Raw genomic sequence first — 19,888 nt, forward strand, 5'->3', positions numbered from 1 at the left:
GTGCCGCTTTCTCAACTGTATATTCCAGGATTATTTCACGGTCTTAACAAAAGAACAACACCCATGACTGTGCCGCCGACTCCAAGCTGCGAGTGAACTAGGAAACAAAGTAACGAAATCAACAATTGCTATGTACATGGCAACGTCTACCACCCCCAAGTCCAGTCAACGCAAGACAATGAGGTTGTGCTGAATCTACTCTTCCCCACGGACTCGCCGGCCTAAGCTACGGGCGACCACGGCATGGGGACCAGGATCCGGCTCTTCATCTCCTGGATCAGCGGAACCGTCTTGTGCACCGTCTCAGCCCAGCCTTCTATGCCCCAGCTCTTCTCACGGCGGATCTTGCGCTCCTCGAGATCGGCAAACTGCCACAGATGGTGGACTGTGTTGAGGTCGCCGATCTGCACAAACCACGCGCCCACACCCTCCATCACCTCGCGGCGGGCCTTGAGCCCGCGCCGCCAGTGCGTCTCCCACTCGAGTAGGTTGCCCGGGTGCAGCGTGTACGAGCGCAGCTCGAATAGCCCGCCCAGCTGGCGCGGGGGTGTCGTCGGCCAGAAGCTGAACTCTTGCATGAGCGAGGTGCGCTTGCCGCGGATTAGGCTACGTAATTTCCGGTCGAAGTCGGGGAACTCCTTGTGGTGCGAGATGCTGTTCAGCGAGGCGTGGAAGCCCTGGTACCGCTGGTATTCCCAGATGTGGACTGAAGTAAAGGTTGTTAGTCGTGCGAGTAAGATATCCCATACTGGGACAGGACTCACCAAATGTGTCGCAATCGCCCACCTCGGTCCTCCAACTTCCGACGAGGTGAACTTTATTCTCGGCCGAACCGGCAACGCGTGGGTACCACTTTCCAACGAGCGCAACGTACTCCTCGACGTGCTCGGGCTTCACATCGTGGAATTCGATCGAGTGTACGTATTTGCCGCGGGCAAGCACTTGGCTGAAGCTGGCCTCGATTTGAGCGTCCAGCTCGCGGCCCTCCTTGGTGCCGTAGATAAGGTTGGTTAGGGGGCCCGCCTTGCGCGGGGATGGCTGTTGTTCAGCAGCGTGCTTTGAAGTCCCTGTACCGGTCGTGGCAGTGCTCAGCGATCCAAGGCCCTGGGCCGAGGAAGAGGAGGGGGCGCTAGAAGATGAAGAGGGGGATGAGGCAAACCCACTGGCTTCCCGCTGTTTCTGTGCCTCCACAAGCTGCGACCGGAACGTCTTCTGCCGGCTGTTGAATGTCTCGTGCTGGTCCGGCTGGATGTCGCCCAGTGCTGGCAGGCGGTCGCTCCGGGTTGCAGCTGTTGTTGACAAGGCCCTTATTGTGGGCGCTTGCCGGGCGGTCGCAACGGCGCGGACAACACGTTGTGAGAGCATGGTTGCGGTTTTGGCTGATGAGGTATTGAGGAGGGCGATGGCAGTACCCCAAATGAGGGGAAAGTAGCGCCGTGGGAGGTTGGATGCGTGCCAGAACGAGACAAGCAAACGCACGCGAAATAACCGCAAGCTCCAATTGAAGGTGAAACAAAGACACCGACCTCGATTGGTGGTTAGGTATCGAGTATCGTTCGATAGGTGGCACGTGTGATGCCGAGACCGGTCGAAGGAAAGCAGACGAGAGACAAAACGCAGCAGGAGCACGGCAGAAGACGGTTGAGCGGACGATGTTCGGTTTCCCGGCAGCTTGTGATTGCGGAAATAGGTCGCAGAGTACAGCAGGAAGGCGCAGGCGGGCGGGAAGCTAGATTGGGAGATTGGGTATCGAGTCAGGAGGCAGCAATGAAGCCAAAGAGGAGGGGAGCAATGCGGGTTAATTGGATGGACGAAGCGGGTGTTTTGACGAAGCGACCTCTTCACCCCGCACTTTAAGTACGGTTGAGAATGCAGGGAAAGCAGGAGAGCTTTGGAGGTTGCTTCAGGCTGTCAGGTTGCCACCCCCATGCTGAAGCTTGGTTGGGGAGGTCAGCTGCCCTGAGCTGCCAGGCAAGCCAGGGTCCAGAGGTCCAGACACTGCCCGCTTGTCAAAAATGCGGGGGTAAATGATGTCACAGGTCCGGCCAAAGTTGAACTTCAGGATAACCTACCCTGGCCATCACCGACCCCACTTTCTGCCCGTTCGGAGAATCGTTTCCACGAATCCGTATTTAGCCCCACATGGCGGGGATTGAAAGCTTCAATGTTTACGCCTTAAATCCAAGGCAACAACAGCCGAGTCTCGGCAGCGGGTTTGGCCCAAGCTTCCGAAGCCAGAGCCGCGAAAAACGCTCGCTTTCTTGTCAGACAACCCCATTCACTAAACCACCCCGAACCTCCGTCGTCACCGCCAGAGAATACCGCCACGATGTCTTGGTTCGGCGTTACCCCGTTGAAGAAGTTCCCCGCGCCAGTGTGTACGTCAATTGACCCGTCATGGTATCGTTGGTGGTGACTGGGCAATCGCTGACTGACAATGGCTGCAGTGCGCCCCATGGCTCCGTTCCTGGCTGCCGGTATGCCTCGAGACCTTCCTACCGCCGCCATACTTCACTTCATGGCTACCGAGTACATATGAGCTAACCTGTCTTCAAGCCGTCGTCATCGCCTACGGCGTCAACTCGGCCCAGACCGCCATGATGTCGTGTATGACCACACTTTGCAACAATCCCGATCTGATCCGAACTGACCGAAGGACACAGCCGACGAGTTCAAGAACGACCCCCGGAACCCCAACGCGAAGGCTGCGCACTAGACGGTGGCTACGAGTGGTGACGGCAAGTGAGGGGCGAGAACGGCAGCACAGCATTTCCTTGAGCGATATCCCCGCAGAACTGTCCGAGCAACGGACTTGTATCATAGAGCAGCCAACGTCAATCGAGCTGTTGATCCCGGCCCGCAATACAGTGAATCGTGGAGGAAGAGGAATGGGTGGCAGCATGTGTTGGATTTGTGACCGAAAGATTGGTTCCGCCGTCATCCGGTGTCTGGGCGAACCTGCTCCTCGAGCTCCAAAACTATGACATTTTGGGGCGTTTCAAACGCACAGAAACCCAATTGCCAGTTAACGCGCTGATCTCAGCGTGTTTATCGGCATCCTCCATCATGTTCCCTATTGATGAGGATGTTTTCGCTCCTGGCATAGATCAACCGACCCGTTGCTGGGCGCCCGCATTGAGAGTTCGTCTTGATACTCGTTGATATGTTGGGAATCAGTAGAGGTTACATACCTTGCTCGTGCTTCATGTTTTTCCCAAGCCGTTTTGTTTTAACGGTATCGCGCAAACCGAAGAGATGTGATTAGGTTCCACTTGTTGCTCCGTAGCTTGCGGCTTGTTTCTTCGGAGGGGGCTCACCTCGCTCACATTATTAGCTTGATCCTGGTCCAAACAACGCAATGACTCCCCACCGAGCTGCCTTTCTCCTGCATTGGGTTTGCACCATGTCGCCGTCCTGTTCTGCCATATTCTCATGCGACTGTCAACCCGCAGGCTTATCCTATTGCTAAGCAGCCGCTTAGACAATCCGTTACTCACCCATAAATCCCCGCCTCACCCCCACAATCTCGCGCTTCCTCCGGGTCCTTGCACTTCCTGCAAGTGGTTGCCCAACCTCACTCTCTCACCACAACGCCCGAAACTCCCCAACTTCGCACAACCCAGTCCATATTTACTTGAGCGGCCTTCGCCCTACTCTGCAATGTCTGAACCAGTTCCAGAGCCGATCCAATCGGCCCCGCCCGGCAAGGCCGGCACCAGACCTGCAACCTCGAAAAACACGGCCAGTCTCAAGAAGTTCCGCATCCTGATGCTCCACGGTATGTCCAACCCTGCACCCTCAAGGCAGAGAAAGCCGGACTCTAAATGTGGAATACCCCAAACTTCTCATCAACTTACTTCCTGGAATGTGAGCTGGTTCTGCCCGGGTTTTATTTCGTTTTCCAGCTGTCCTTTCATCTTTGTCTACTTCTTCTGCCTTAATTGTCTTGTTTGGTGTTTTTGCTCGCTTTCCACGGCTCCATATACCCAGCCGTTTTCGGACTTCTCGAGTCTCTCCTTGCACACGCCTCTTTTGACAAGAGATCAGAGCTGCCCTGAATTACCTTAACCACCACAACACCTATACTAACACATCTCAAAGGCTACACCCAATCCGGCCCCTCCTTCGCCACCAAAACCTCGGCCCTCAAAAAGGTGCTCAACACGGCACTCAAGCCCCGTGGCCTTGAGGCCGTGCTGATCTACCCGACAGCGCCCAACAAGCTGTCGCCCCACGACTTGCCGTCCCCCGGCGAGGAGGACAAGCCCGACCCGGAATGGTACGCCTGGTACCGCAAGGACGACCGCACGGGCGAGTACCGGTACCTCGACAAGGGCATGAACCTCATCGCCGACGTGCTGCGGGAGGCGAGGCGGGAGGCGCGTGAGGGGGCGGAGGCAGTGGCGGAGGGGGAGGGGGAGCAGGGTAACAGGGACGGCGGGGTCGACTGCGTGCTCGGGTTTAGCCAGGGGGCTTGCATGGCTGTGATGCTGGCCGCTGCTCTTGATGGCAGCATGCGTAACTCGCCAGCGCAGCACGCTTCTTGGCTGGAGAATGTGCGTGAAGCGAACGGCCACCGCCCGCTGAAGTGTGCCGTCATGTACGGTGGCTTCATGGCCGCGCCGCCCGACCTGGAGTGGGTGTACAGCCCCAAGGTTGCTACACCCACGCTCCATGTCATTGGGACCCTGGACACGATCATTAGCGAGGAGGCGAGCCAGAAGCTGGCCGGAAAGTGTAAGGACGCTCAAGTTGTGATCCACCCTGGCGGGCATTTCGTGCCGCTCGGCAAGATGTGGTCCGCGGTGGTGGTACAGTTCATTTCGAGTCAGTTGACGCCGCAGACCACCGCCTAAACATACAGGTGTTCAAAAAGGGTTGTTAGATGGCGGTGTTGGGATACTTCGCCAACCGAACACCATACATGTACAGGTTTAGACCGGTGCATAGACATACATAGAACGCCTTGTTTACACTCATACAAATATGATGGATACCATGGAAGGTCGGGCCAACCGCTCACTCAAACATTCTTCGACATCTCCGTCACCGTCTCCTGCAGCACCTCATTTTAATCCACCCCGTTGGTCCGGAACCTCCTCCGGCACCTCATCATACCCCCCCTTATACTGGCTCCCACGACTTACCCACACAGACGCTTGGTCACGCCTCCCTTCCGCTCTCTGCCGCCAAACCCACATCCGCATTGGCCGCCATCAAGCCCTAGCCCAACATGTCGTAATGTGATTATGGGTTTATGGCGAAGATGGGGATCGAGATGGTCATCCTAACCACTCTCTTCTAAGAATAACAAGAAAACATCAAATCCCTAGCACGCCGACAGGGTAGGTGTGGCACACTCAAGTCGTAATTGCTTGGTAGTCATAAAGGGTTACCCTTATTGCCAGTAGGTACCTACCAAACGACTTGGCCTCAAAGCATGCCCGCTGGCCCGCGATGGAGAAACAGAAGGGCCTGGGGCGTTTCAAAATCAAATACACGAGATGAGAGGTATCGGAATGTATTGCGAGGTACGGACCGGTGCCAAGGATACCTGGTAGGTTTGTATGTCACTCAAGTCTGACTGATGTTGAGCTCAAGCCTATCTTCATCCCACTTTTGCTACCAAGGTGGCTGCTGTTGTGGTTACAATATCACCAAGAGTTGACTGTCCAACATCCGTCCAACATCCTTGGCTCTCAATCTACCATGCTTAGTAGGAATGACCGCGGAACCTTGTGTTGATATTCAAGGATTTCTGCTACAACGGGGCCGATTAGGTCGGTAGGGTCACACACCCGTGACGCGAGATGGTATGATGGGTGGTGGTTTTGGAGACGTGGCCATGCCGGCTACAGGGTCACGACCACAACCCTTACACAAACCACAGAGGTTGCACTCTTTGTTGCCACTGGTACTTACTCGGTTGAAATTATGACAACCCAATGCTGCACGCAAGGGAGTCCAGCCAGAGCACCTGCGGAGCAACGTTGGCTGCTATGCCTTTGGAGCATACCGTCCGGCTCATTGGCCATCAGCACCCTGGCTAGCAGATGTTCCTATTATGCGGATGGACCCTGGACTCCTGGTACTATTGGGGATGATTCTATAGCAATGATGGGCAGTGATATTCTCGAAAACGTCTTGCTAAACTCACTATTCTTGTCTCATGGCCTCGTACATGACATGAAACACCTAAAATGGTATCCCAAGAGTGCCGTGTCAGCCCACCGTGTAAGGAGTGCGTCCAACGCCCAGACTCACCCCTTCAGTATCCCACCATGTGCTCCAACCCAGAAATTCCCTCCGCCTCAGCCCTCGCCGCTTGAATGAGGTCCGCTTCGGCATGATTCCCCTGCCCCCTGAGCCTCGACTCAACCAGCCACGAAGTCTGCAACCAAAACAAATCCCTCCCCTCCCCCTCGGGCAACGCCAAACTCTCCCTCCGATACGCCGCCGCCTTCTCCCACTCCCCCCCAACCTCCGCAATCCCCGCCATAAAATTCCGCGCACTAAACACCAAATAGCTCTCCACATACGCCTCCCACTCCCCGACCACCCTCCCAGCATGACCACACTCACCATCCACCCCCCCACCCCAGCTCCCACTCTCACCCCCACCCCCCAAAATCCTCCTCACCACCCCCCCCAACATCCAACATCCCCTCCACCCCAAAAAGCGGCAAAAACATCCTCCCCACCACCCCCTCCACCTCCAAAACCCTCGCCATCGTCACCGCGGCCCCCTCCCTCGCCAGCCCCTCACGCACCACCACCGCAAAGTCGGCCAGCACATCCCCCGCCATTGCGTGCCGTGCGTCGATGAGGGTGACATAGCCGCGTTTGAGGTGGGTGGTGAGGTGGTCGGGGGGGGTGCGTATGGTGGAGGTGGTGGAGAGCCAGAGGTGCCAGGCGTGGTGGATGAAGGTGGAGAGGTGGGTGAGTTGGGAGTGTTGGGAGGGAAAGGGGGGGTGGTGGTTGGGGGTGGTTGGGGTGAGGGATGTTGTGTTGGTGGTGAATGGGGTGAGGGGTGTGGTGTTGGTGGTGAATGGGGGAGTGAGTAGGTGGGAGGTTTGGGACGCGGGGGTGGACAGCCGGTGGAGGGAGGCGGCGATGTGGGTGAGGGGGTGGTGGGACTGCAGTTTGATGAGGGCGTATTGGTGCAGGTGGCGGGCGAAGATGGCGAGCAAGTCGATCCAGCCCGTGGTGAGCACCAGATGGGGCACGGCGAGACAGCAGTCCCAGAGGGCTTCCATGTCGATGCCGTTTTCGATGGCGGACTCAATCCCGAGAAATGCACGGCGGAGCATGTCGCCGCCTTGCTGGGGCTGGCCGGCTTGGAAACAGTCATGCGCTGCGCGGACGTGCTGGAGGATGGAGTAGCCCCGGGGTTGGAAGAGCTCGCAGAAGGTTGGCTGCTGGTCCGAGTCGGCCCTCCAGGGGGTTTCCCGCTCGGACCAGTGGGCTATCAGGGCGGCATAGGCGTTGAGAGTCGTTTCCACCCGACACTCTTCGTCAGTGAGGAACTGGAGGTGAGTGTGTTGAGAAAGACGAGTCACATGTTGTGCTTGTGTTGGCGTCATTTCCCCCATCCCGTCGTCTTGGGATAAAGGTTTTGGAGCTGCTTTAGCCTTCCTTTTAACTACTCTTGATTTTGCCGGTTTTATTGATCCAGGCTTGCCTGATTTGTTGTATTTGGTCCACCTCCATTTTGCGAATTGGCCTTTGTACATCCTTGCCCTAGGTGTTCTGTTAGGGCCATTGGTTCTCCTAGAACTGAACAGGGGCACTTACGTAGCTTTGAACTTGTACTTGAGGATCATGATGTCGATGACTTCGTTGAGGATCATATTTTGATCCATGTAGAGCTCCCGTATGATTTGCTTTTTGGCTTCCCAGTCGCTCGCGCTTGTTGGGACGATTGGACGTTCTGGCAGGCGTCCGACAGCAGAAACGGCAACTTGATACCCCTCGGGGTAACATTGTGATGGGCCTGTCATTCCTGAAACCTGAGGTCTCAGGGACTCGGCGAGGTGGTTGAACATTGGGAGGCCAAGGGGGGTGGGAACCCAGATTGGAAGACAGCTTCGTGGTGAGCGCTTACTGAAGATACGGCGCAGCTTATTTTGCAAGAGTATGGGAGCGTTATTAGTATCGAGGCTTGGGACCAGCGTGATGACTGTGGGGAGTAGGTGTGGCGGCTTTGTGAGGGACCCAGGCAGATGAAAGGTCTGGCCATAAGTGACATGATGGCGATCCAAGCCCAACCAAATATGCCGCAGGTCTGACGGGAAAAAGAAGGGGATCGAAGACTCATGGAAGGCGTACTTGCTCTGGTGTACTGGGGGAACAGGGTCGAGTGGCATTGTGAAATATGCCCCTGGTAGCAGAATGTATAACCTCGGCCGACATGTGTTGGGTGGCTGTGTTCTCGTTTGACGTCAGGAACAGGATCATCGCCCACGCTGGCCCCTTCATCTGTGCCCCTTGGTTGTAGCTTTGTACTGGACTTGCATCGTGGTCGTGTTACCCGTGTGGGAACCCACATGGCACACGCCCGCCCACCCATCTGCGTATGCAGTTCCCCTGAAGCTTCGTTTCCGTCTAGCCGCTTCTCTAAGTAGGTAGGCTTGCACGGAGGCAGTCACTCACGTGTGGCGGCTCCATTATGCAAGGAACGGCCGACTTGGGCGTGGGTTACACGAATGACATGTGAACAGGGAACGCGTTTGTTGCGGTGGTGCCCCGCCGTCTTGTCTGAAACACGTCCGCCTTGCCACTATCACCATTCGAATTCCGACCTGGGAGTACCCTCGGTATGATGTCCCATGTCCTCCGGGGCCAAATCGAGAGTGGTGCTTGATCCTGTACCAACTCGGCGCGACAGACACATCGGATGCTTGGTGTGTGGTTCATGTAAGCCTCTTACAAAGAGCGCCATCGCTTGTATGTACAGTTACTTCTTCCCACTCTGTAGTCTGTATCACCGCTTCCCTGCCAAATGCGTCATTTCAAGGTTCAAGTGCACAAAGTGGGTAACCAAGGTTGTCCATGGTGCCATCTTCGAGAAGAAGTCGCGCTGTGGATGGATGGAGCAGCGAAGAGACAATCTGAGAGGCAAGCCCGTCCCATGGATGTGATAAACTCAACCACTAGGCCTCAGGGTTTGCTGTCCGGGGCGCAATAAGCCCAAGGCGGGTTGAGGTTTCATCTATATGCCGTGTAACATTCATTGCCTGCAAAGCTTCCGGCAGACAGGGCTGTATCAGTGCTCAATCTTTAATGGTTTCGAGTGTGCTAGCCACAACGGACGCATGTCAGGGTCACTGTGTGACTCTAAACCCAGAAGCATGGCAGGCGGCTCCTCCGTTGCCCTCTCCCGCCGACCGGCATCTTCGGCCGAGAGCTGGATGCAGCGGTTTGCCGCTCCTAAGTGATAACAGACGGCCGGGACGGTGAGAGCCATGCGTCAAGTTGCATGGTATAGGTAATGATCTAATCCCCCTAAATTCCGAGAGCACCCTCACCGAGAAGATTCTCTGCTGGCAAGGCGAGCAGAGGCCCCTGGACCCCGTACTACCTAGCTCGAAAGGAAAGAGACTGGAGGGAGGGGATAAGCTGGGACCTAACTGAAGAGCAGTCCGGTCTCTGTTTTTTTCCCGGTCCTCTAATTGTGTTTGGCCATTGCCGGCAAGATGCATGTCCCAATCATCTGTATTGTTTCGCCTGTTGCCCCAAGAGGCAGTAGTGAATCCGTGTTCCATCACTTCGGGGGAAACATAAGCAGGCCCGTATCGATGATTTCACTCCGCTATCTTTCGAGGCTATCGGAACGGTGGAGGGTCGTAGAATTTGTCAGGGTTCGATGCAAGGGTGGTTCGACACATGGTCGTCAAGTCGGTGACGCCGTCGGGGCGTGGCACGTCGGAAGCGAACTCATCCCAAACAGAGTCAACTTGCATCGAACCGATGCTAGGTACGAAGTAGCCCGCTAGTGATTCTGCGGCCGGTTGCACATTCCATGTTCGGCGACAAATCTCTCGAACAAATTCGAATCTGGAGGTATGAATCCGATGATTGTTGTTCAAGAGAAAGTTAGCAACTGAGCAACTTCCGAGGTTGTCTGGATGCGAACGCGTCTTTCACGCTATCATGCTCTCACGCTAAACCGTTCTTGACGATTCGGAGCCAGATTTCGGCCCGATATCTGCCCCCCGAAACGTTGCCCGCAAGCCGCCGTCGCACAGCAATGGCAGGGTCCAGACCCTCGTCGTCGGGTAGGCTAGCTTGCACAAGCCCCCTCTGCCTCTGTCTCGGCCGGAAGACTATCCTCGTCCTGGACTGGTGGGCATGAGATCCATGTGTCCCAGGCACCCGGGTAATGTTGTGTTGCACAGTGCAGGTGGTCCATGGGGGATCGGGCGAGAAGCAGATCCGCATCGCCGCATGTGGTCGGACAAGCTGCCGAGATGGAGACATTTGGGGTCCAATGGCTTCCTTGCTCATATCAGGCTAGCTTCCCTGATGGAAGATGCGGGAGATGTTACCCTACAATGCACGGCAACCTGGATCGTCCAATGACGGCAGACCGGATGACAAGAACAGGGGGTAATGTGCAGCATGAGTTACCTCCGTCTGTCGACGGTATTAATCTTTCTTTTCAGCCTTTACTGCCGACAGGTCAACTCGCCCCTCGATAGATCCAGTACGACGGTGCCTCTCCACAACAATCTGGGGTTGAACCAGGATGACAGCTCGACCGTTGGAGTGTTGGAGCGTTGGTCTTCCCCGCTTTCTTTCTTGTCTTCTTGGCGATTGATCCGGCACACTCTTCTCCAACAGCCTAGAGTCCGAAGCGATCCTCGTTCCCCATCGATAGTGTTTGTTTCCCTGCCCCCTTCTCCGCATGAGCAGGGTATCCGCTAATAGCTCGTGACACCCCAGCTTGGTCGGCATTTGCTTGCTTCCCCAGATTGGAGAATGGAGTTCGGCGTGGGAACAGGCATGCGGATGGGTCTAGCCCAGATTAATTGCCAGGAAAAAAGGCCAGATGGGGATATATGAACAACGTTGTAGTACATCAACCAGGGGCCTTCCTCTTTTTGTTTCCATCCTTGCCGTCCTGCATTGTCTGAGGCTCTGAGCTGTATTCCCCGAGGATCGCAACCCAAACACCACCAGACCATCTCGCCCTCAACTTCACGGGATGGCGCCTAAGGACGAGACGTGGAAAGACCACTGGAAGTGCTTCGTCGCCTGTGGCATCATTGTGCTCTCGCCGTTCCAGTATGGCGTCGACTTTGGTCTCATCGGCGGCTTGCAGGCCATGCGTGGCTTCCTCGAGGTGCGCGACGGACTTCTCATTCTTTCAGAAGTGGAAAGGCGCATGGCACATGGATGTTGACACCGCTTCTTCATACAGATCTACGGCCACGAAGCACCCGGCACACCGCTCGGATGGAACCTTGACACGGTCCGACAACAGCTTATCTCCTCCCTCATGACGCTCGGCGCATTCATCAGCTCTGGGACAGCTGGCCTCGTGGCGACATATGTTAGCCGACGGCAGTGCCTCTGGATTGCCTGCCTTGGTTGCTGCGTTGCCAACATTATGATGATGGCCACCGAACACATTGGCGCGCTCTACGCTGGCAGATTCATCATCGGGTTGGCGAACGGCTACTTCATGACATTCTCGCAGCTGTACATCCAGGAGAGCAGCCCGGCACGGTATCGCGGATGGTTTCTCACCGCCTTCCAGTTTTTCACATCTTTTGTAAGTTGTCTTTGTGCTGGGGGTTTTATTACTAGGGATTCTAGAATCAGGGGTAACTAACCTACCCACCCCTCCAGGGCACCCTCATCGGTACCATTATCGATTGGGCCACCGCCAGCCGGCCCGACAAGTCCGCCTACCTCATCCCGCTCGGCATGATCTACATTGTCCCCGCCATCATGGCCGTCGCCCTCTTCTTCATCCCCGAATCCCCCCGCTGGCTGATCCTTACCGGCCGGTATGACGAGGGCGTCAAGTCGCTGCGTTGGCTGCGCCCCGTGGACGCCGACCCCGACGTTGAGGCCTCCGAGATTAAGGCGGCCATCGACCGAGAGATGGAGCTCGCTGGTAGTGTTTCCGTCATGGACATGTTCACCAACCCCATCGACAGGCGGCGGACTGCCCTCGCCGTGTGCGCCGTCACCCTGCAGGCCGCATCCGGGTCCATGTTTATCATTGGTAGGCCCCCTTTGCTATCACCTGCGACGCCCATCCAGAGCTAACTCCCACTCTCTCCCAACAGCTTACAAGGCCTACTTCCTCGGCATGTCCAAGGTCGCCAACCCCTTCGGCATGAGCAACATCCTCAGCGCCATGGGCATCCTCGCCATCCTGTTCAACTCGCTCATCGTGGTCCGCTACGGCCGCCGGCGCGTCATCATCATGACAGGCCTCGCCCTCTGCGGCCTCTTTCAGCTCATCATCGCCATCGTCTACAAGACCCACCCCGGCACCACCTCCACGGGCCAGGTCCTCGTCGGCTTCACCTGCATCTACATGATGAGCTACAACGGCATGATCGCCACCTACGCCTGGCTCGTCGGCGGCGAGATCCCCTCCCAGCGCCTGCGCAGCTACACCTTCGGCCTGGCCGCCGCCGTGGGCTTCTTCTTTGCGTGGCTGACCACCTTCACCGCCCCCTACTTCATCAACCCGGAGTCGCTCAACTGGGGCCCGCAGTACGGCTTCATCTGGTTCCCGTCGTGCGTCATTGCCGCGACGTGGGTCTGGCTGTTCTTGCCCGAGACCAAGGGGCGCACGCTCGAGGAGATTGACGAGATGTTCGAGGCGAGACTGCCCGCGCGCAAGTTTAGGAAGCATGTCTGTGTGGGGCATACTGCTGCTGCGGCTGTGCAGGCTAAGGATGGGGAGAGGCCGGCTTCGTCCGAAAATGAGAAGGTGTGTACCTGAACTGCTGTGGGGGATGGCTGTTTAGGGATTGTGCTAATGGTTGATGTTTTCTGCAGGCGATGAGTGACATCAAGGTTCAACATGCCGAGGAGAAGGCTTGATGTGCCCGTCTGGAGGGGGGACCCCGACAGTCTGGCGTTTGGTATCGGCAGGAATGGTTTTGGAGATATTAAAGAGAGGAAACAGTATTGTTTGATAGTGATGGCAGCTGCAAGCCTGCAAATACCTAACTAGGTAGTCCTATTGTGGTGTAGATGGAACAGGACATCATGCTGCCTACAACGGTTCCAAATCCATCTCGTCAGCTTTGCAGCATCGGACCAAGAGTCCTATAATTGCTGTCACCGCCGTGGGCTGTGGGCCTTGATTGTAGTGCCCTACATGTGTTGGTTCATCCAAGGCCAGCATTGCTGTGGGAATAAACACGCTTATATATATCGTCATGGCTTAAACGCGCGGACTGGGGATGACGTTCTGAAGTGCCACGGTTATGTCGTTCATGGAAGCAAGTCTGTGCGCCAGCTCAACCAGCATGATCTATCATTCTGTGATCTATCGCCACGTCACATGTAATGATGGGGGTTGTGTTCTTTAATGATAATACTTGTTGTTTTAGTAACATATGTTACTACAACACCTACATGTGCCTGATGTGTGCCGTGGTTTCCCCATGCTGCAGGTGTCAACTGCAGTCCGTGTATTCTATTATTCTGCCTTAGCGGAATTCCTTACTGGCCAACACAATCTGCACTCCTACCTTGATATTCCGAAGCCTGCGGCACGTATGGCGATGAAATGAAAGCTGAGGCGGCTGGCGGGCACATTGTGATAACTTGTGTTACCCGATAGGCTGCATGGCTGATTAATTGCCTGGCGCAACGCGGTGCCGTTTAAATTAGTACGAGATGGGAGGCCAGGTACCAAGACGGAGTTCCTCTTTCGATGTCACCTCGCTTCCGTGGTAGCCCCAGAGCATATAAGTAGAGTTGAGCCCTCACGCGACGTAGCTTTTGGATCCGATCCCAGACAACCACCATGATCCCGCCGCCCAAGAGAGGATAAGCACAAAATATTCTACCTCATGTTGAAGGCTCTGCCCCAGAAGTTATGGAGCGGCGAGAAAAGATGAAGTCCGCCCGCGATTATCAGTTCGCTGAACCAGTTGTCACTTGTGTATCGCCGCCCTTCCAAACGCCGGAGGAAACACGGAAGCTGGATGGAAGCCCCAAGAAAAGCGCTAGGATAAAGGAGATTTGGCCATTGGTGCTCTTGTGGACTTTCATGGCCATATTCGCCATCTTATACGCCGTCTACATCTACAAGACGCTGCTCAGCAGCAACCCACGCATTGGCAGCCTTCTACCGTCTGCGTCGGATACCAATCTGGTCGTCTCCATTCTCTCCCAAGTGCTCGCAAACATGGTTGATGTACTGATCCTCGGAGTTTTCGACGTCCTCCGCTGGCAGCTGGCAGCGAGATTCGCCGGCGTCTCGGCTACCACCTTTTTCCAACTGGGTAGTTCTACTCAATGGGTTGCCGTCTTTTTCTTGACTATTACCAAACTGTCGGGTGTGGGTATTGGACTGATCAGGTCAGATCCGTATTTGAAACTTCCTTTGCCGTCAACTGACTCTGACTCAAGGCTATTACTACCCCTATTTGGGCTCTATTTTGGGTCCATCCTAAAATGTTGGTGTTTTAACTACTTGAACTATATTGCCTGTCTACATCTTATCTGACCACGCGGCGCAGACAAAGCCGAGTTTGTGTACTACTTCCAGGAGACAGCCGAAAGGATACCGGTATTCGCAGGATCAGGGGTGCCCCTTGACGACACCCTACTTGCGCTAGTTCCGGCGTCCTATATCGGCGTGTTCTTTGTGTCTTGGATACCGACTCTTCTGGACGTCCCAAAGTACGCCGTTTCCATGCCGATAGACGGATGTGGGGAGAATTGTACCTCGGTCTTCCTTCCAGGCGGGATCGAGACGGCTCGCAAACTGGGTCCGTATCTGAACATGACGCTCTTGGAAGGGGGAGCATTCCGGGGGTCTGATACAATCCAAATCCACAACGCACCGGGCATATTGTTGCGTTATGACGCCCTTCCAGCCAGCTTCGACTTTGACCGGGCAGACGAGTGCCGCCTGTACGGACAGCACCTCAACGACACCCTGCAGGTCTGCATCCGGCCGGTCAACGGGTCGCTGGCAGTCGGTGAGTTGAATTCCCCCCAGACCTCTCCAAGCTGTTGTTTCGGTGATGCTAACCACAAACCCTTCACCCAGGCTGGGCAGCGTGCCCAACACCGCTCTACCAAACCAACTCCTGCAGCACCAACACGACCTGGCTCACCAACGCCCTCCCCAAAAAGCTTCTCATGACACGCTACAAACAGTACGCCACCACCGCCTACAACGGCGTCGACTTCTCCATCCTCCACGTCACCCCCACCTCCCCCCCCCACCCCGAAACCCTCAACGCCTCAACCTACCTCGCCATCTGGTCCAAGATCTTCCAGCCCCCCCTCTCACCCTCACCCCCTCCCCCCGACAACAACAACAACAACAACCCCTCCCAACCCTCCCCCACTCCACACACCACCGACAAACCCACCACCGACCGCGCCCTAACCGACGCGCTCACCTACGCGACAACCTGGCTCCTCCGACTGTACGACGACGTGTTCCCCGACGACACGCACACGCCGCGCGCGCACCTGCGCAACTTCCTCGCCATCCCGCAGCAATTTGTCGTCACCTGCCTGCAGTACGCCAACTACAGCGTGCCGGCGTATCGAGGGGGTGGAGGGGACGAAAAGGTGGTGTTGACGGGGTGGGAGGGGCGGTTCGCGCTGCCGGGGGATATGAGTACCACGGCGGTGCGGGGGAGGTCGACGACGAGGTTGTTGGCGTTGCGGTGGGTGGTGTGGGTGTATTTTGCGTCGGTGGGGGTGGTGGTGGTGGGGGTGGGGGCGGTGATTGGGGGGATGGTGGTCAGGAGGGAGGGGGTGCCCGGGTCGAGTGGGTTTGTGGAGGTGGATGTGGCGGCGAGGTTTGGGGTTGAGGGGCGCGCGGGCGGGGGAGATGGGGAGAGAGTGGGAGAGGGCGGCGGGGATGGGCTGAGGGCGATGCGGGAGCTGGGTAGGGCTAGGGGGCGGAGGACGGCCGTGTCGTCTTCGTTCGGCGTGGCGAGGGAGCTGAGGAGGAGGAGGATACGGGTGATAGCTGTTTCGTCTGCGGGCAGTGGGCAGGGAGGTGCGGCTAGATATAACAGCTTCGCGTTCCGGGAAGGGGCGGAAACCGGGAGAGGTAGCAAGAGGGACGGGCTGGACGAGTTAGAGCGGGCGGCAACAACGGAAGGGAGGGGAGCGGTGAGTCTTCAGACCGGATAGGCCAGGCGTCTCACCACTAATGTACAACAGCACGTGCAAACTGGTTAAAGCCCAACATTTATAATGGACGACGAGTTGTTACGGCCCTTTGAAAAGTAATTAAATTTGATGCTAATTATGAAGTTATGAAGCTAACCTAAAGTTTTCGCCCGAGGCTTCGGGCGCTGCATAAAGGAGCCCAACCTCGGGCGTATTTCTGTTCCAACTCTGTATACCAACTGGAAAAGTGTGACTTGGGGAAGGCGAAGCGGGCGATGAGGATGGAAGGACAACACAAGAAATACCAATGACTACAAAACGTTCAGAAACCTGTCATGCTGGGGTTGCCCATACACATGGGCTTTCGCTCCCTCGAACGGCCGCGTGGTGGCTCGTCCTCCTCCTCCTCGTCGCTATCGAAGTCATCCTCCTCCTCCGACTCGCTGTCAGCATCGACAAGGGCTACTTTCGGTTCCCCGGCGCTGACGGGGTGGTTGAAGGTGCGCAACGGCAAGACTCGCAGGAGGGAAAACAGGCCGAGGCTGTTACGTATTTCTGTCCTGACTCCCCTCGTGGCCGGGCTGAACAGTTGCACGGTGTACTCAAAAGTGCCGGTGAGGAAGGGGTATGTCTGCTCGCGAAAGATGGACCATGCGAAGCGGGCCAGAAGGAACTCGACCGAGAGGCCGGTGGTGGGCTGTTGAAGAGTGCGGTTGTGGAACAGGTGGTGGAGCTCACGATCGCCACGGGGTTGCCATGTGTGAAAGACCAGGGAGGGTTTACTGAGGGGATCAGGCGAGGTCCTCTTGGGCAGGATGGTGAAATGACGCTGGTCGAAAAGCAAGTGCAGGTCCCGGCGTAGCAGGATGAGATTGCGGTCATCGTCGACGGGATCCCTACGCATGGGCAAGCGGCAGTACTGAGACATGCTGTTGACAATAAACCAGGTGGAACTGGCAAAGGGAATCAGGTGAGAGGCCTCGGTGGCGTTGGTCCAGGCTGTGAGGCGACATGACTGGTCGCGGAGGGCAGCGGCCAACGCGCCGTCACGGTTGAGGTTTTGGGATGACGGCACAAAAGGGGGGATGTCCAAAGCCTGCCATAGGTTGGGTAGGTTTCGGTGTGGAAAGCGCCAGTGGTCGAAGCTGGGGAATACAGGATATTGTTCGTCCTGGTTCTGGTTGATGAAGAAGTAGTAGGTGGACTCCCTCAGGACGCCATCTTCAGGTCGTGAGACGGCACGAAAGGTAGTGGCACCTCCGGAACGGTCTTTGATGCCGAACCAGCTCTGGGACCAATTGTTGCAAGCAACGATGCCACACGCGACCAGGGCGGTATCGTAGTCGATGCCATCTCCCATTCCCTGTTCGCCATCGACGGCGATTAAAGAGAGCAGGTTCGGCCCAAAGTCGGGGTACCCGGGGTGCCGAAAGGCGATGGTTCGTTGTTGTGTCGCGGTTGTGGAGTCTGAGGGTGGAACCGGTGGTGGTAGAGGTGGTCGGGGCCGGAATTCGCTGGCCGCGGTGGGGTCTTCCATGGTTCCGGAGGTGGTGCTTGTTTGCAAAGAACCTGGAAGGTCCACGGTAGCATTGAACGCGCGTGATGGCGCTTGAGTCGCGCTTAGCGGTGTGATTGCAACATTTGTGTGGGGTCGACGCCTTGGCACGTGAATTTTGCCAAGACATGGAAAGGGAAATCGGAGAAAAGGGAAGGAAAAGGGGAAGAAGGGGGAGCAAAAAAGAAAGGAAGAAAGACAAAAAACAGAAAAAAAAAAACACGAATCGATGAAGAAATAAAAATACCAATAAGAACAAATTAATTCCGCCCAAACTACCTAAACCGCACCTGATGCTGCTTTGCAGACCACGACTGCGCGACTCACAAAGAAGAGCGCAACGCCCCGTGCACAGTAAGCGCCGCAGTGTGATCTCGTCGGCCGTGATGGAGAAGGGCTGATGCGCGAGGGCGGCACGGCGATGGTGACCCTGGGCTCATCCCCAGGACCGCCCTGGCTTTGATGTCACGTCGGCCGGGGGCGGGCGGCACATGGGCGTTTGTTGGATCATCAGCCATCTTACTCATAAAGCCCACACATACCGTTTCCGGTGAGTACCTATTTTCTGCTGGAATTCCTCGTTATAACCACCAACTCGACAAATGAGCCATCTAAGATCTCCTGATACACAAGCAACTATTCATTCATTCTAGCCGAGACTTAAAACAACCTAAAGTCTCGATTGCCGAGCAGCCAAGCCCGACTCTTCCGAAAAAGGGGACTCGAACCTTGAACATATCACCCACCCCCCAGCCTCCTTCACTCGTGCCACCGTCCCTTTCAACCACACAAACGTCATGTCTACTATCAATAAAAAGCCAGCCAAGCCCGAGGCAAACCCTCTGCTCAAGTCTTACTACGAATCCCTAGAATCCCGCATCGGATACCGCCTCGTTCTCGGAGGGACCCGCCACTTCGGCTACTACGACAGCCCTTCATCATGGGCCTTCCCAGTAGGCAAAGCCCTGCGCGCCATGGAAGAGAAACTCTTCCTCGCGCTCGGCCTTCCCCAGGGCTCCCAAGTCGTCGACGCCGGCTGCGGCGTGGGCCACGTAGCGCTGTACATGGCACGGCGCGGCCTGCGCGTCACCGCCATCGACCTGATCGACCACCACATCGCCAAAGCCCAGCGCAACGTCACCCGCGCCCGCCTACCCCCGGGGCAGGTCACGGTCCAGAAGATGGACTACCACCACCTGAACGCCATCGCAGACGCCTCCCACGACGGGCTCTACACCATGGAGACCTTTGTGCACGCCACCGACCCGGAGAAGGCCCTGGCCGGGTTCCACCGCATCCTGCGGCCGGGCGGTAAGATAGCGCTGTTCGAGTACGACCACGCGGTTGGTGTGGAGGAGCACATCCCGCAGAAGGTGGCCGACGAGATGGACCTGGTTAACAAGTACGCCGCTATGCCGACCAATGCGCGTTCGCACGACGGTGTGTTTCAGCGGATGCTGGAGGATGCTGGGTTTGTGGATGTCGAGGTGGTGGATTACTCGGCGAATATCCGACCGATGCTGAGGTTGTTTTATCAGCTGGCGGCGGTGCCGTACTTCTTTATCAAGCTGTTTAAGTTGGAGCGCTGGTTTATCAACACTGTGGCTGGCGCCCAGGGGTATTTGCACCAGGAGCATTGGCGTTATGTGGTTGTCACGGGGAGGAAGCCCGGGGGGACGATCGAGGGGGCCAAGACGAAGTAGTGAGTTGGCCGACTGTCGGGCGGTCTCGTGCGAGTAGTGTGGATTTTCAACGGCGTGGAGTAAGGAGTCGGGTGTATACTTATTTGCTGGGGAATAACTTGTGAAGATAGGTCTCGGGCATCACTAAGTCATGAGAATTGAACACATCTGCTACATGTATGCAATCCATAATATCCACTGAGCCAACACTTCCTACAAGTTTCCAGTTGACCCATTATGGCACCGTCCAGGTCCTCGGCGTCTGAACCGGCAGAATACCAACCACCACCTCCCCTGATTAGCCCCAGCT

General features: G+C 56.4%; 9 protein-coding genes across 9 annotated transcripts; 5 read left to right on the plus strand and 4 right to left on the minus strand.

Moving 5' to 3' along the window:
• Positions 1 to 23: 23 nt before the first annotated feature.
• F5144DRAFT_327001 (uncharacterized protein) lies at positions 24 to 1,470 on the minus strand. The gene is made up of 2 exons (XM_066784105.1): positions 765 to 1,470; positions 24 to 706 (listed from the first exon to the last, which is right to left on the minus strand). The coding sequence occupies exons 1-2, from the start codon at positions 1,363 to 1,365 to the stop codon at positions 222 to 224; spliced, it is 1,086 nt and encodes a 361-aa protein (XP_066642244.1). The 5' UTR covers positions 1,366 to 1,470; the 3' UTR covers positions 24 to 221.
• Positions 1,471 to 2,329: 859 nt separating this feature from the next.
• F5144DRAFT_604975 (ATP synthase j chain-domain-containing protein) lies at positions 2,330 to 2,716 on the plus strand (the record flags this gene model as incomplete). Its single annotated transcript, XM_066791394.1, has 4 exons — positions 2,330 to 2,378; positions 2,448 to 2,477; positions 2,557 to 2,607; positions 2,664 to 2,716. 4 exons carry the CDS (start codon positions 2,330 to 2,332, stop codon positions 2,714 to 2,716), a joined length of 183 nt encoding a protein of 60 aa, XP_066642245.1.
• Positions 2,717 to 3,660: 944 nt separating this feature from the next.
• F5144DRAFT_550095 (serine hydrolase FSH) lies at positions 3,661 to 4,856 on the plus strand (the record flags this gene model as incomplete). The annotated part of the gene is made up of 2 exons (XM_066787617.1): positions 3,661 to 3,778; positions 4,102 to 4,856. 2 exons carry the CDS (start codon positions 3,661 to 3,663, stop codon positions 4,854 to 4,856), a joined length of 873 nt encoding a protein of 290 aa, XP_066642246.1.
• A 1,318-nt stretch (positions 4,857 to 6,174) lies between these two features.
• On the minus strand, positions 6,175 to 6,524 carry F5144DRAFT_580321 (uncharacterized protein; the record flags this gene model as incomplete). Its single annotated transcript, XM_066789366.1, has 1 exon — positions 6,175 to 6,524. A coding segment is annotated over one exon (243 nt), but the record flags the coding sequence as incomplete, so codon positions are not given.
• Positions 6,525 to 7,130: 606 nt separating this feature from the next.
• F5144DRAFT_493867 (Clr5 domain-containing protein) lies at positions 7,131 to 8,000 on the minus strand (the record flags this gene model as incomplete). The annotated part of the gene is made up of 2 exons (XM_066786004.1): positions 7,131 to 7,740; positions 7,795 to 8,000. Coding segments are annotated over 2 exons (816 nt in total), but the record flags the coding sequence as incomplete, so codon positions are not given.
• A 3,206-nt stretch (positions 8,001 to 11,206) lies between these two features.
• On the plus strand, positions 11,207 to 12,967 carry F5144DRAFT_493341 (general substrate transporter; the record flags this gene model as incomplete). The annotated part of the gene is made up of 4 exons (XM_066785969.1): positions 11,207 to 11,344; positions 11,423 to 11,776; positions 11,854 to 12,235; positions 12,300 to 12,967. The coding sequence occupies 4 exons, from the start codon at positions 11,207 to 11,209 to the stop codon at positions 12,965 to 12,967; spliced, it is 1,542 nt and encodes a 513-aa protein (XP_066642249.1).
• A 948-nt stretch (positions 12,968 to 13,915) lies between these two features.
• Positions 13,916 to 16,457, plus strand: F5144DRAFT_622633 (uncharacterized protein). Its single transcript, XM_066792108.1, has 6 exons — positions 13,916 to 14,559; positions 14,611 to 14,657; positions 14,721 to 15,185; positions 15,257 to 15,411; positions 15,753 to 15,761; positions 15,811 to 16,457. Exons 1-6 carry the CDS (start codon positions 14,075 to 14,077, stop codon positions 16,360 to 16,362), a joined length of 1,713 nt encoding a protein of 570 aa, XP_066642250.1. The 5' UTR covers positions 13,916 to 14,074; the 3' UTR covers positions 16,363 to 16,457.
• On the minus strand, positions 16,443 to 17,941 carry F5144DRAFT_580327 (uncharacterized protein). The gene has a single exon (XM_066789367.1). The coding sequence runs from the start codon at positions 17,876 to 17,878 to the stop codon at positions 16,664 to 16,666; it is 1,215 nt and encodes a 404-aa protein (XP_066642251.1). The 5' UTR covers positions 17,879 to 17,941; the 3' UTR covers positions 16,443 to 16,663.
• A 752-nt stretch (positions 17,942 to 18,693) lies between these two features.
• Positions 18,694 to 19,844, plus strand: F5144DRAFT_550100 (S-adenosyl-L-methionine-dependent methyltransferase; the record flags this gene model as incomplete). Its single annotated transcript, XM_066787618.1, has 2 exons — positions 18,694 to 19,598; positions 19,799 to 19,844. 2 exons carry the CDS (start codon positions 18,694 to 18,696, stop codon positions 19,842 to 19,844), a joined length of 951 nt encoding a protein of 316 aa, XP_066642252.1.
• Between the last annotated feature and the right edge of the window lie 44 nt (positions 19,845 to 19,888).

The sequence above is a fragment of the Chaetomium tenue genome, assembly GCF_020726465.1.
Source record: "Chaetomium tenue strain MPI-SDFR-AT-0079 chromosome Unknown F5144scaffold_5, whole genome shotgun sequence".
Classification (NCBI taxonomy): Eukaryota; Fungi; Ascomycota; class Sordariomycetes; order Sordariales; family Chaetomiaceae; genus Chaetomium; species Chaetomium tenue.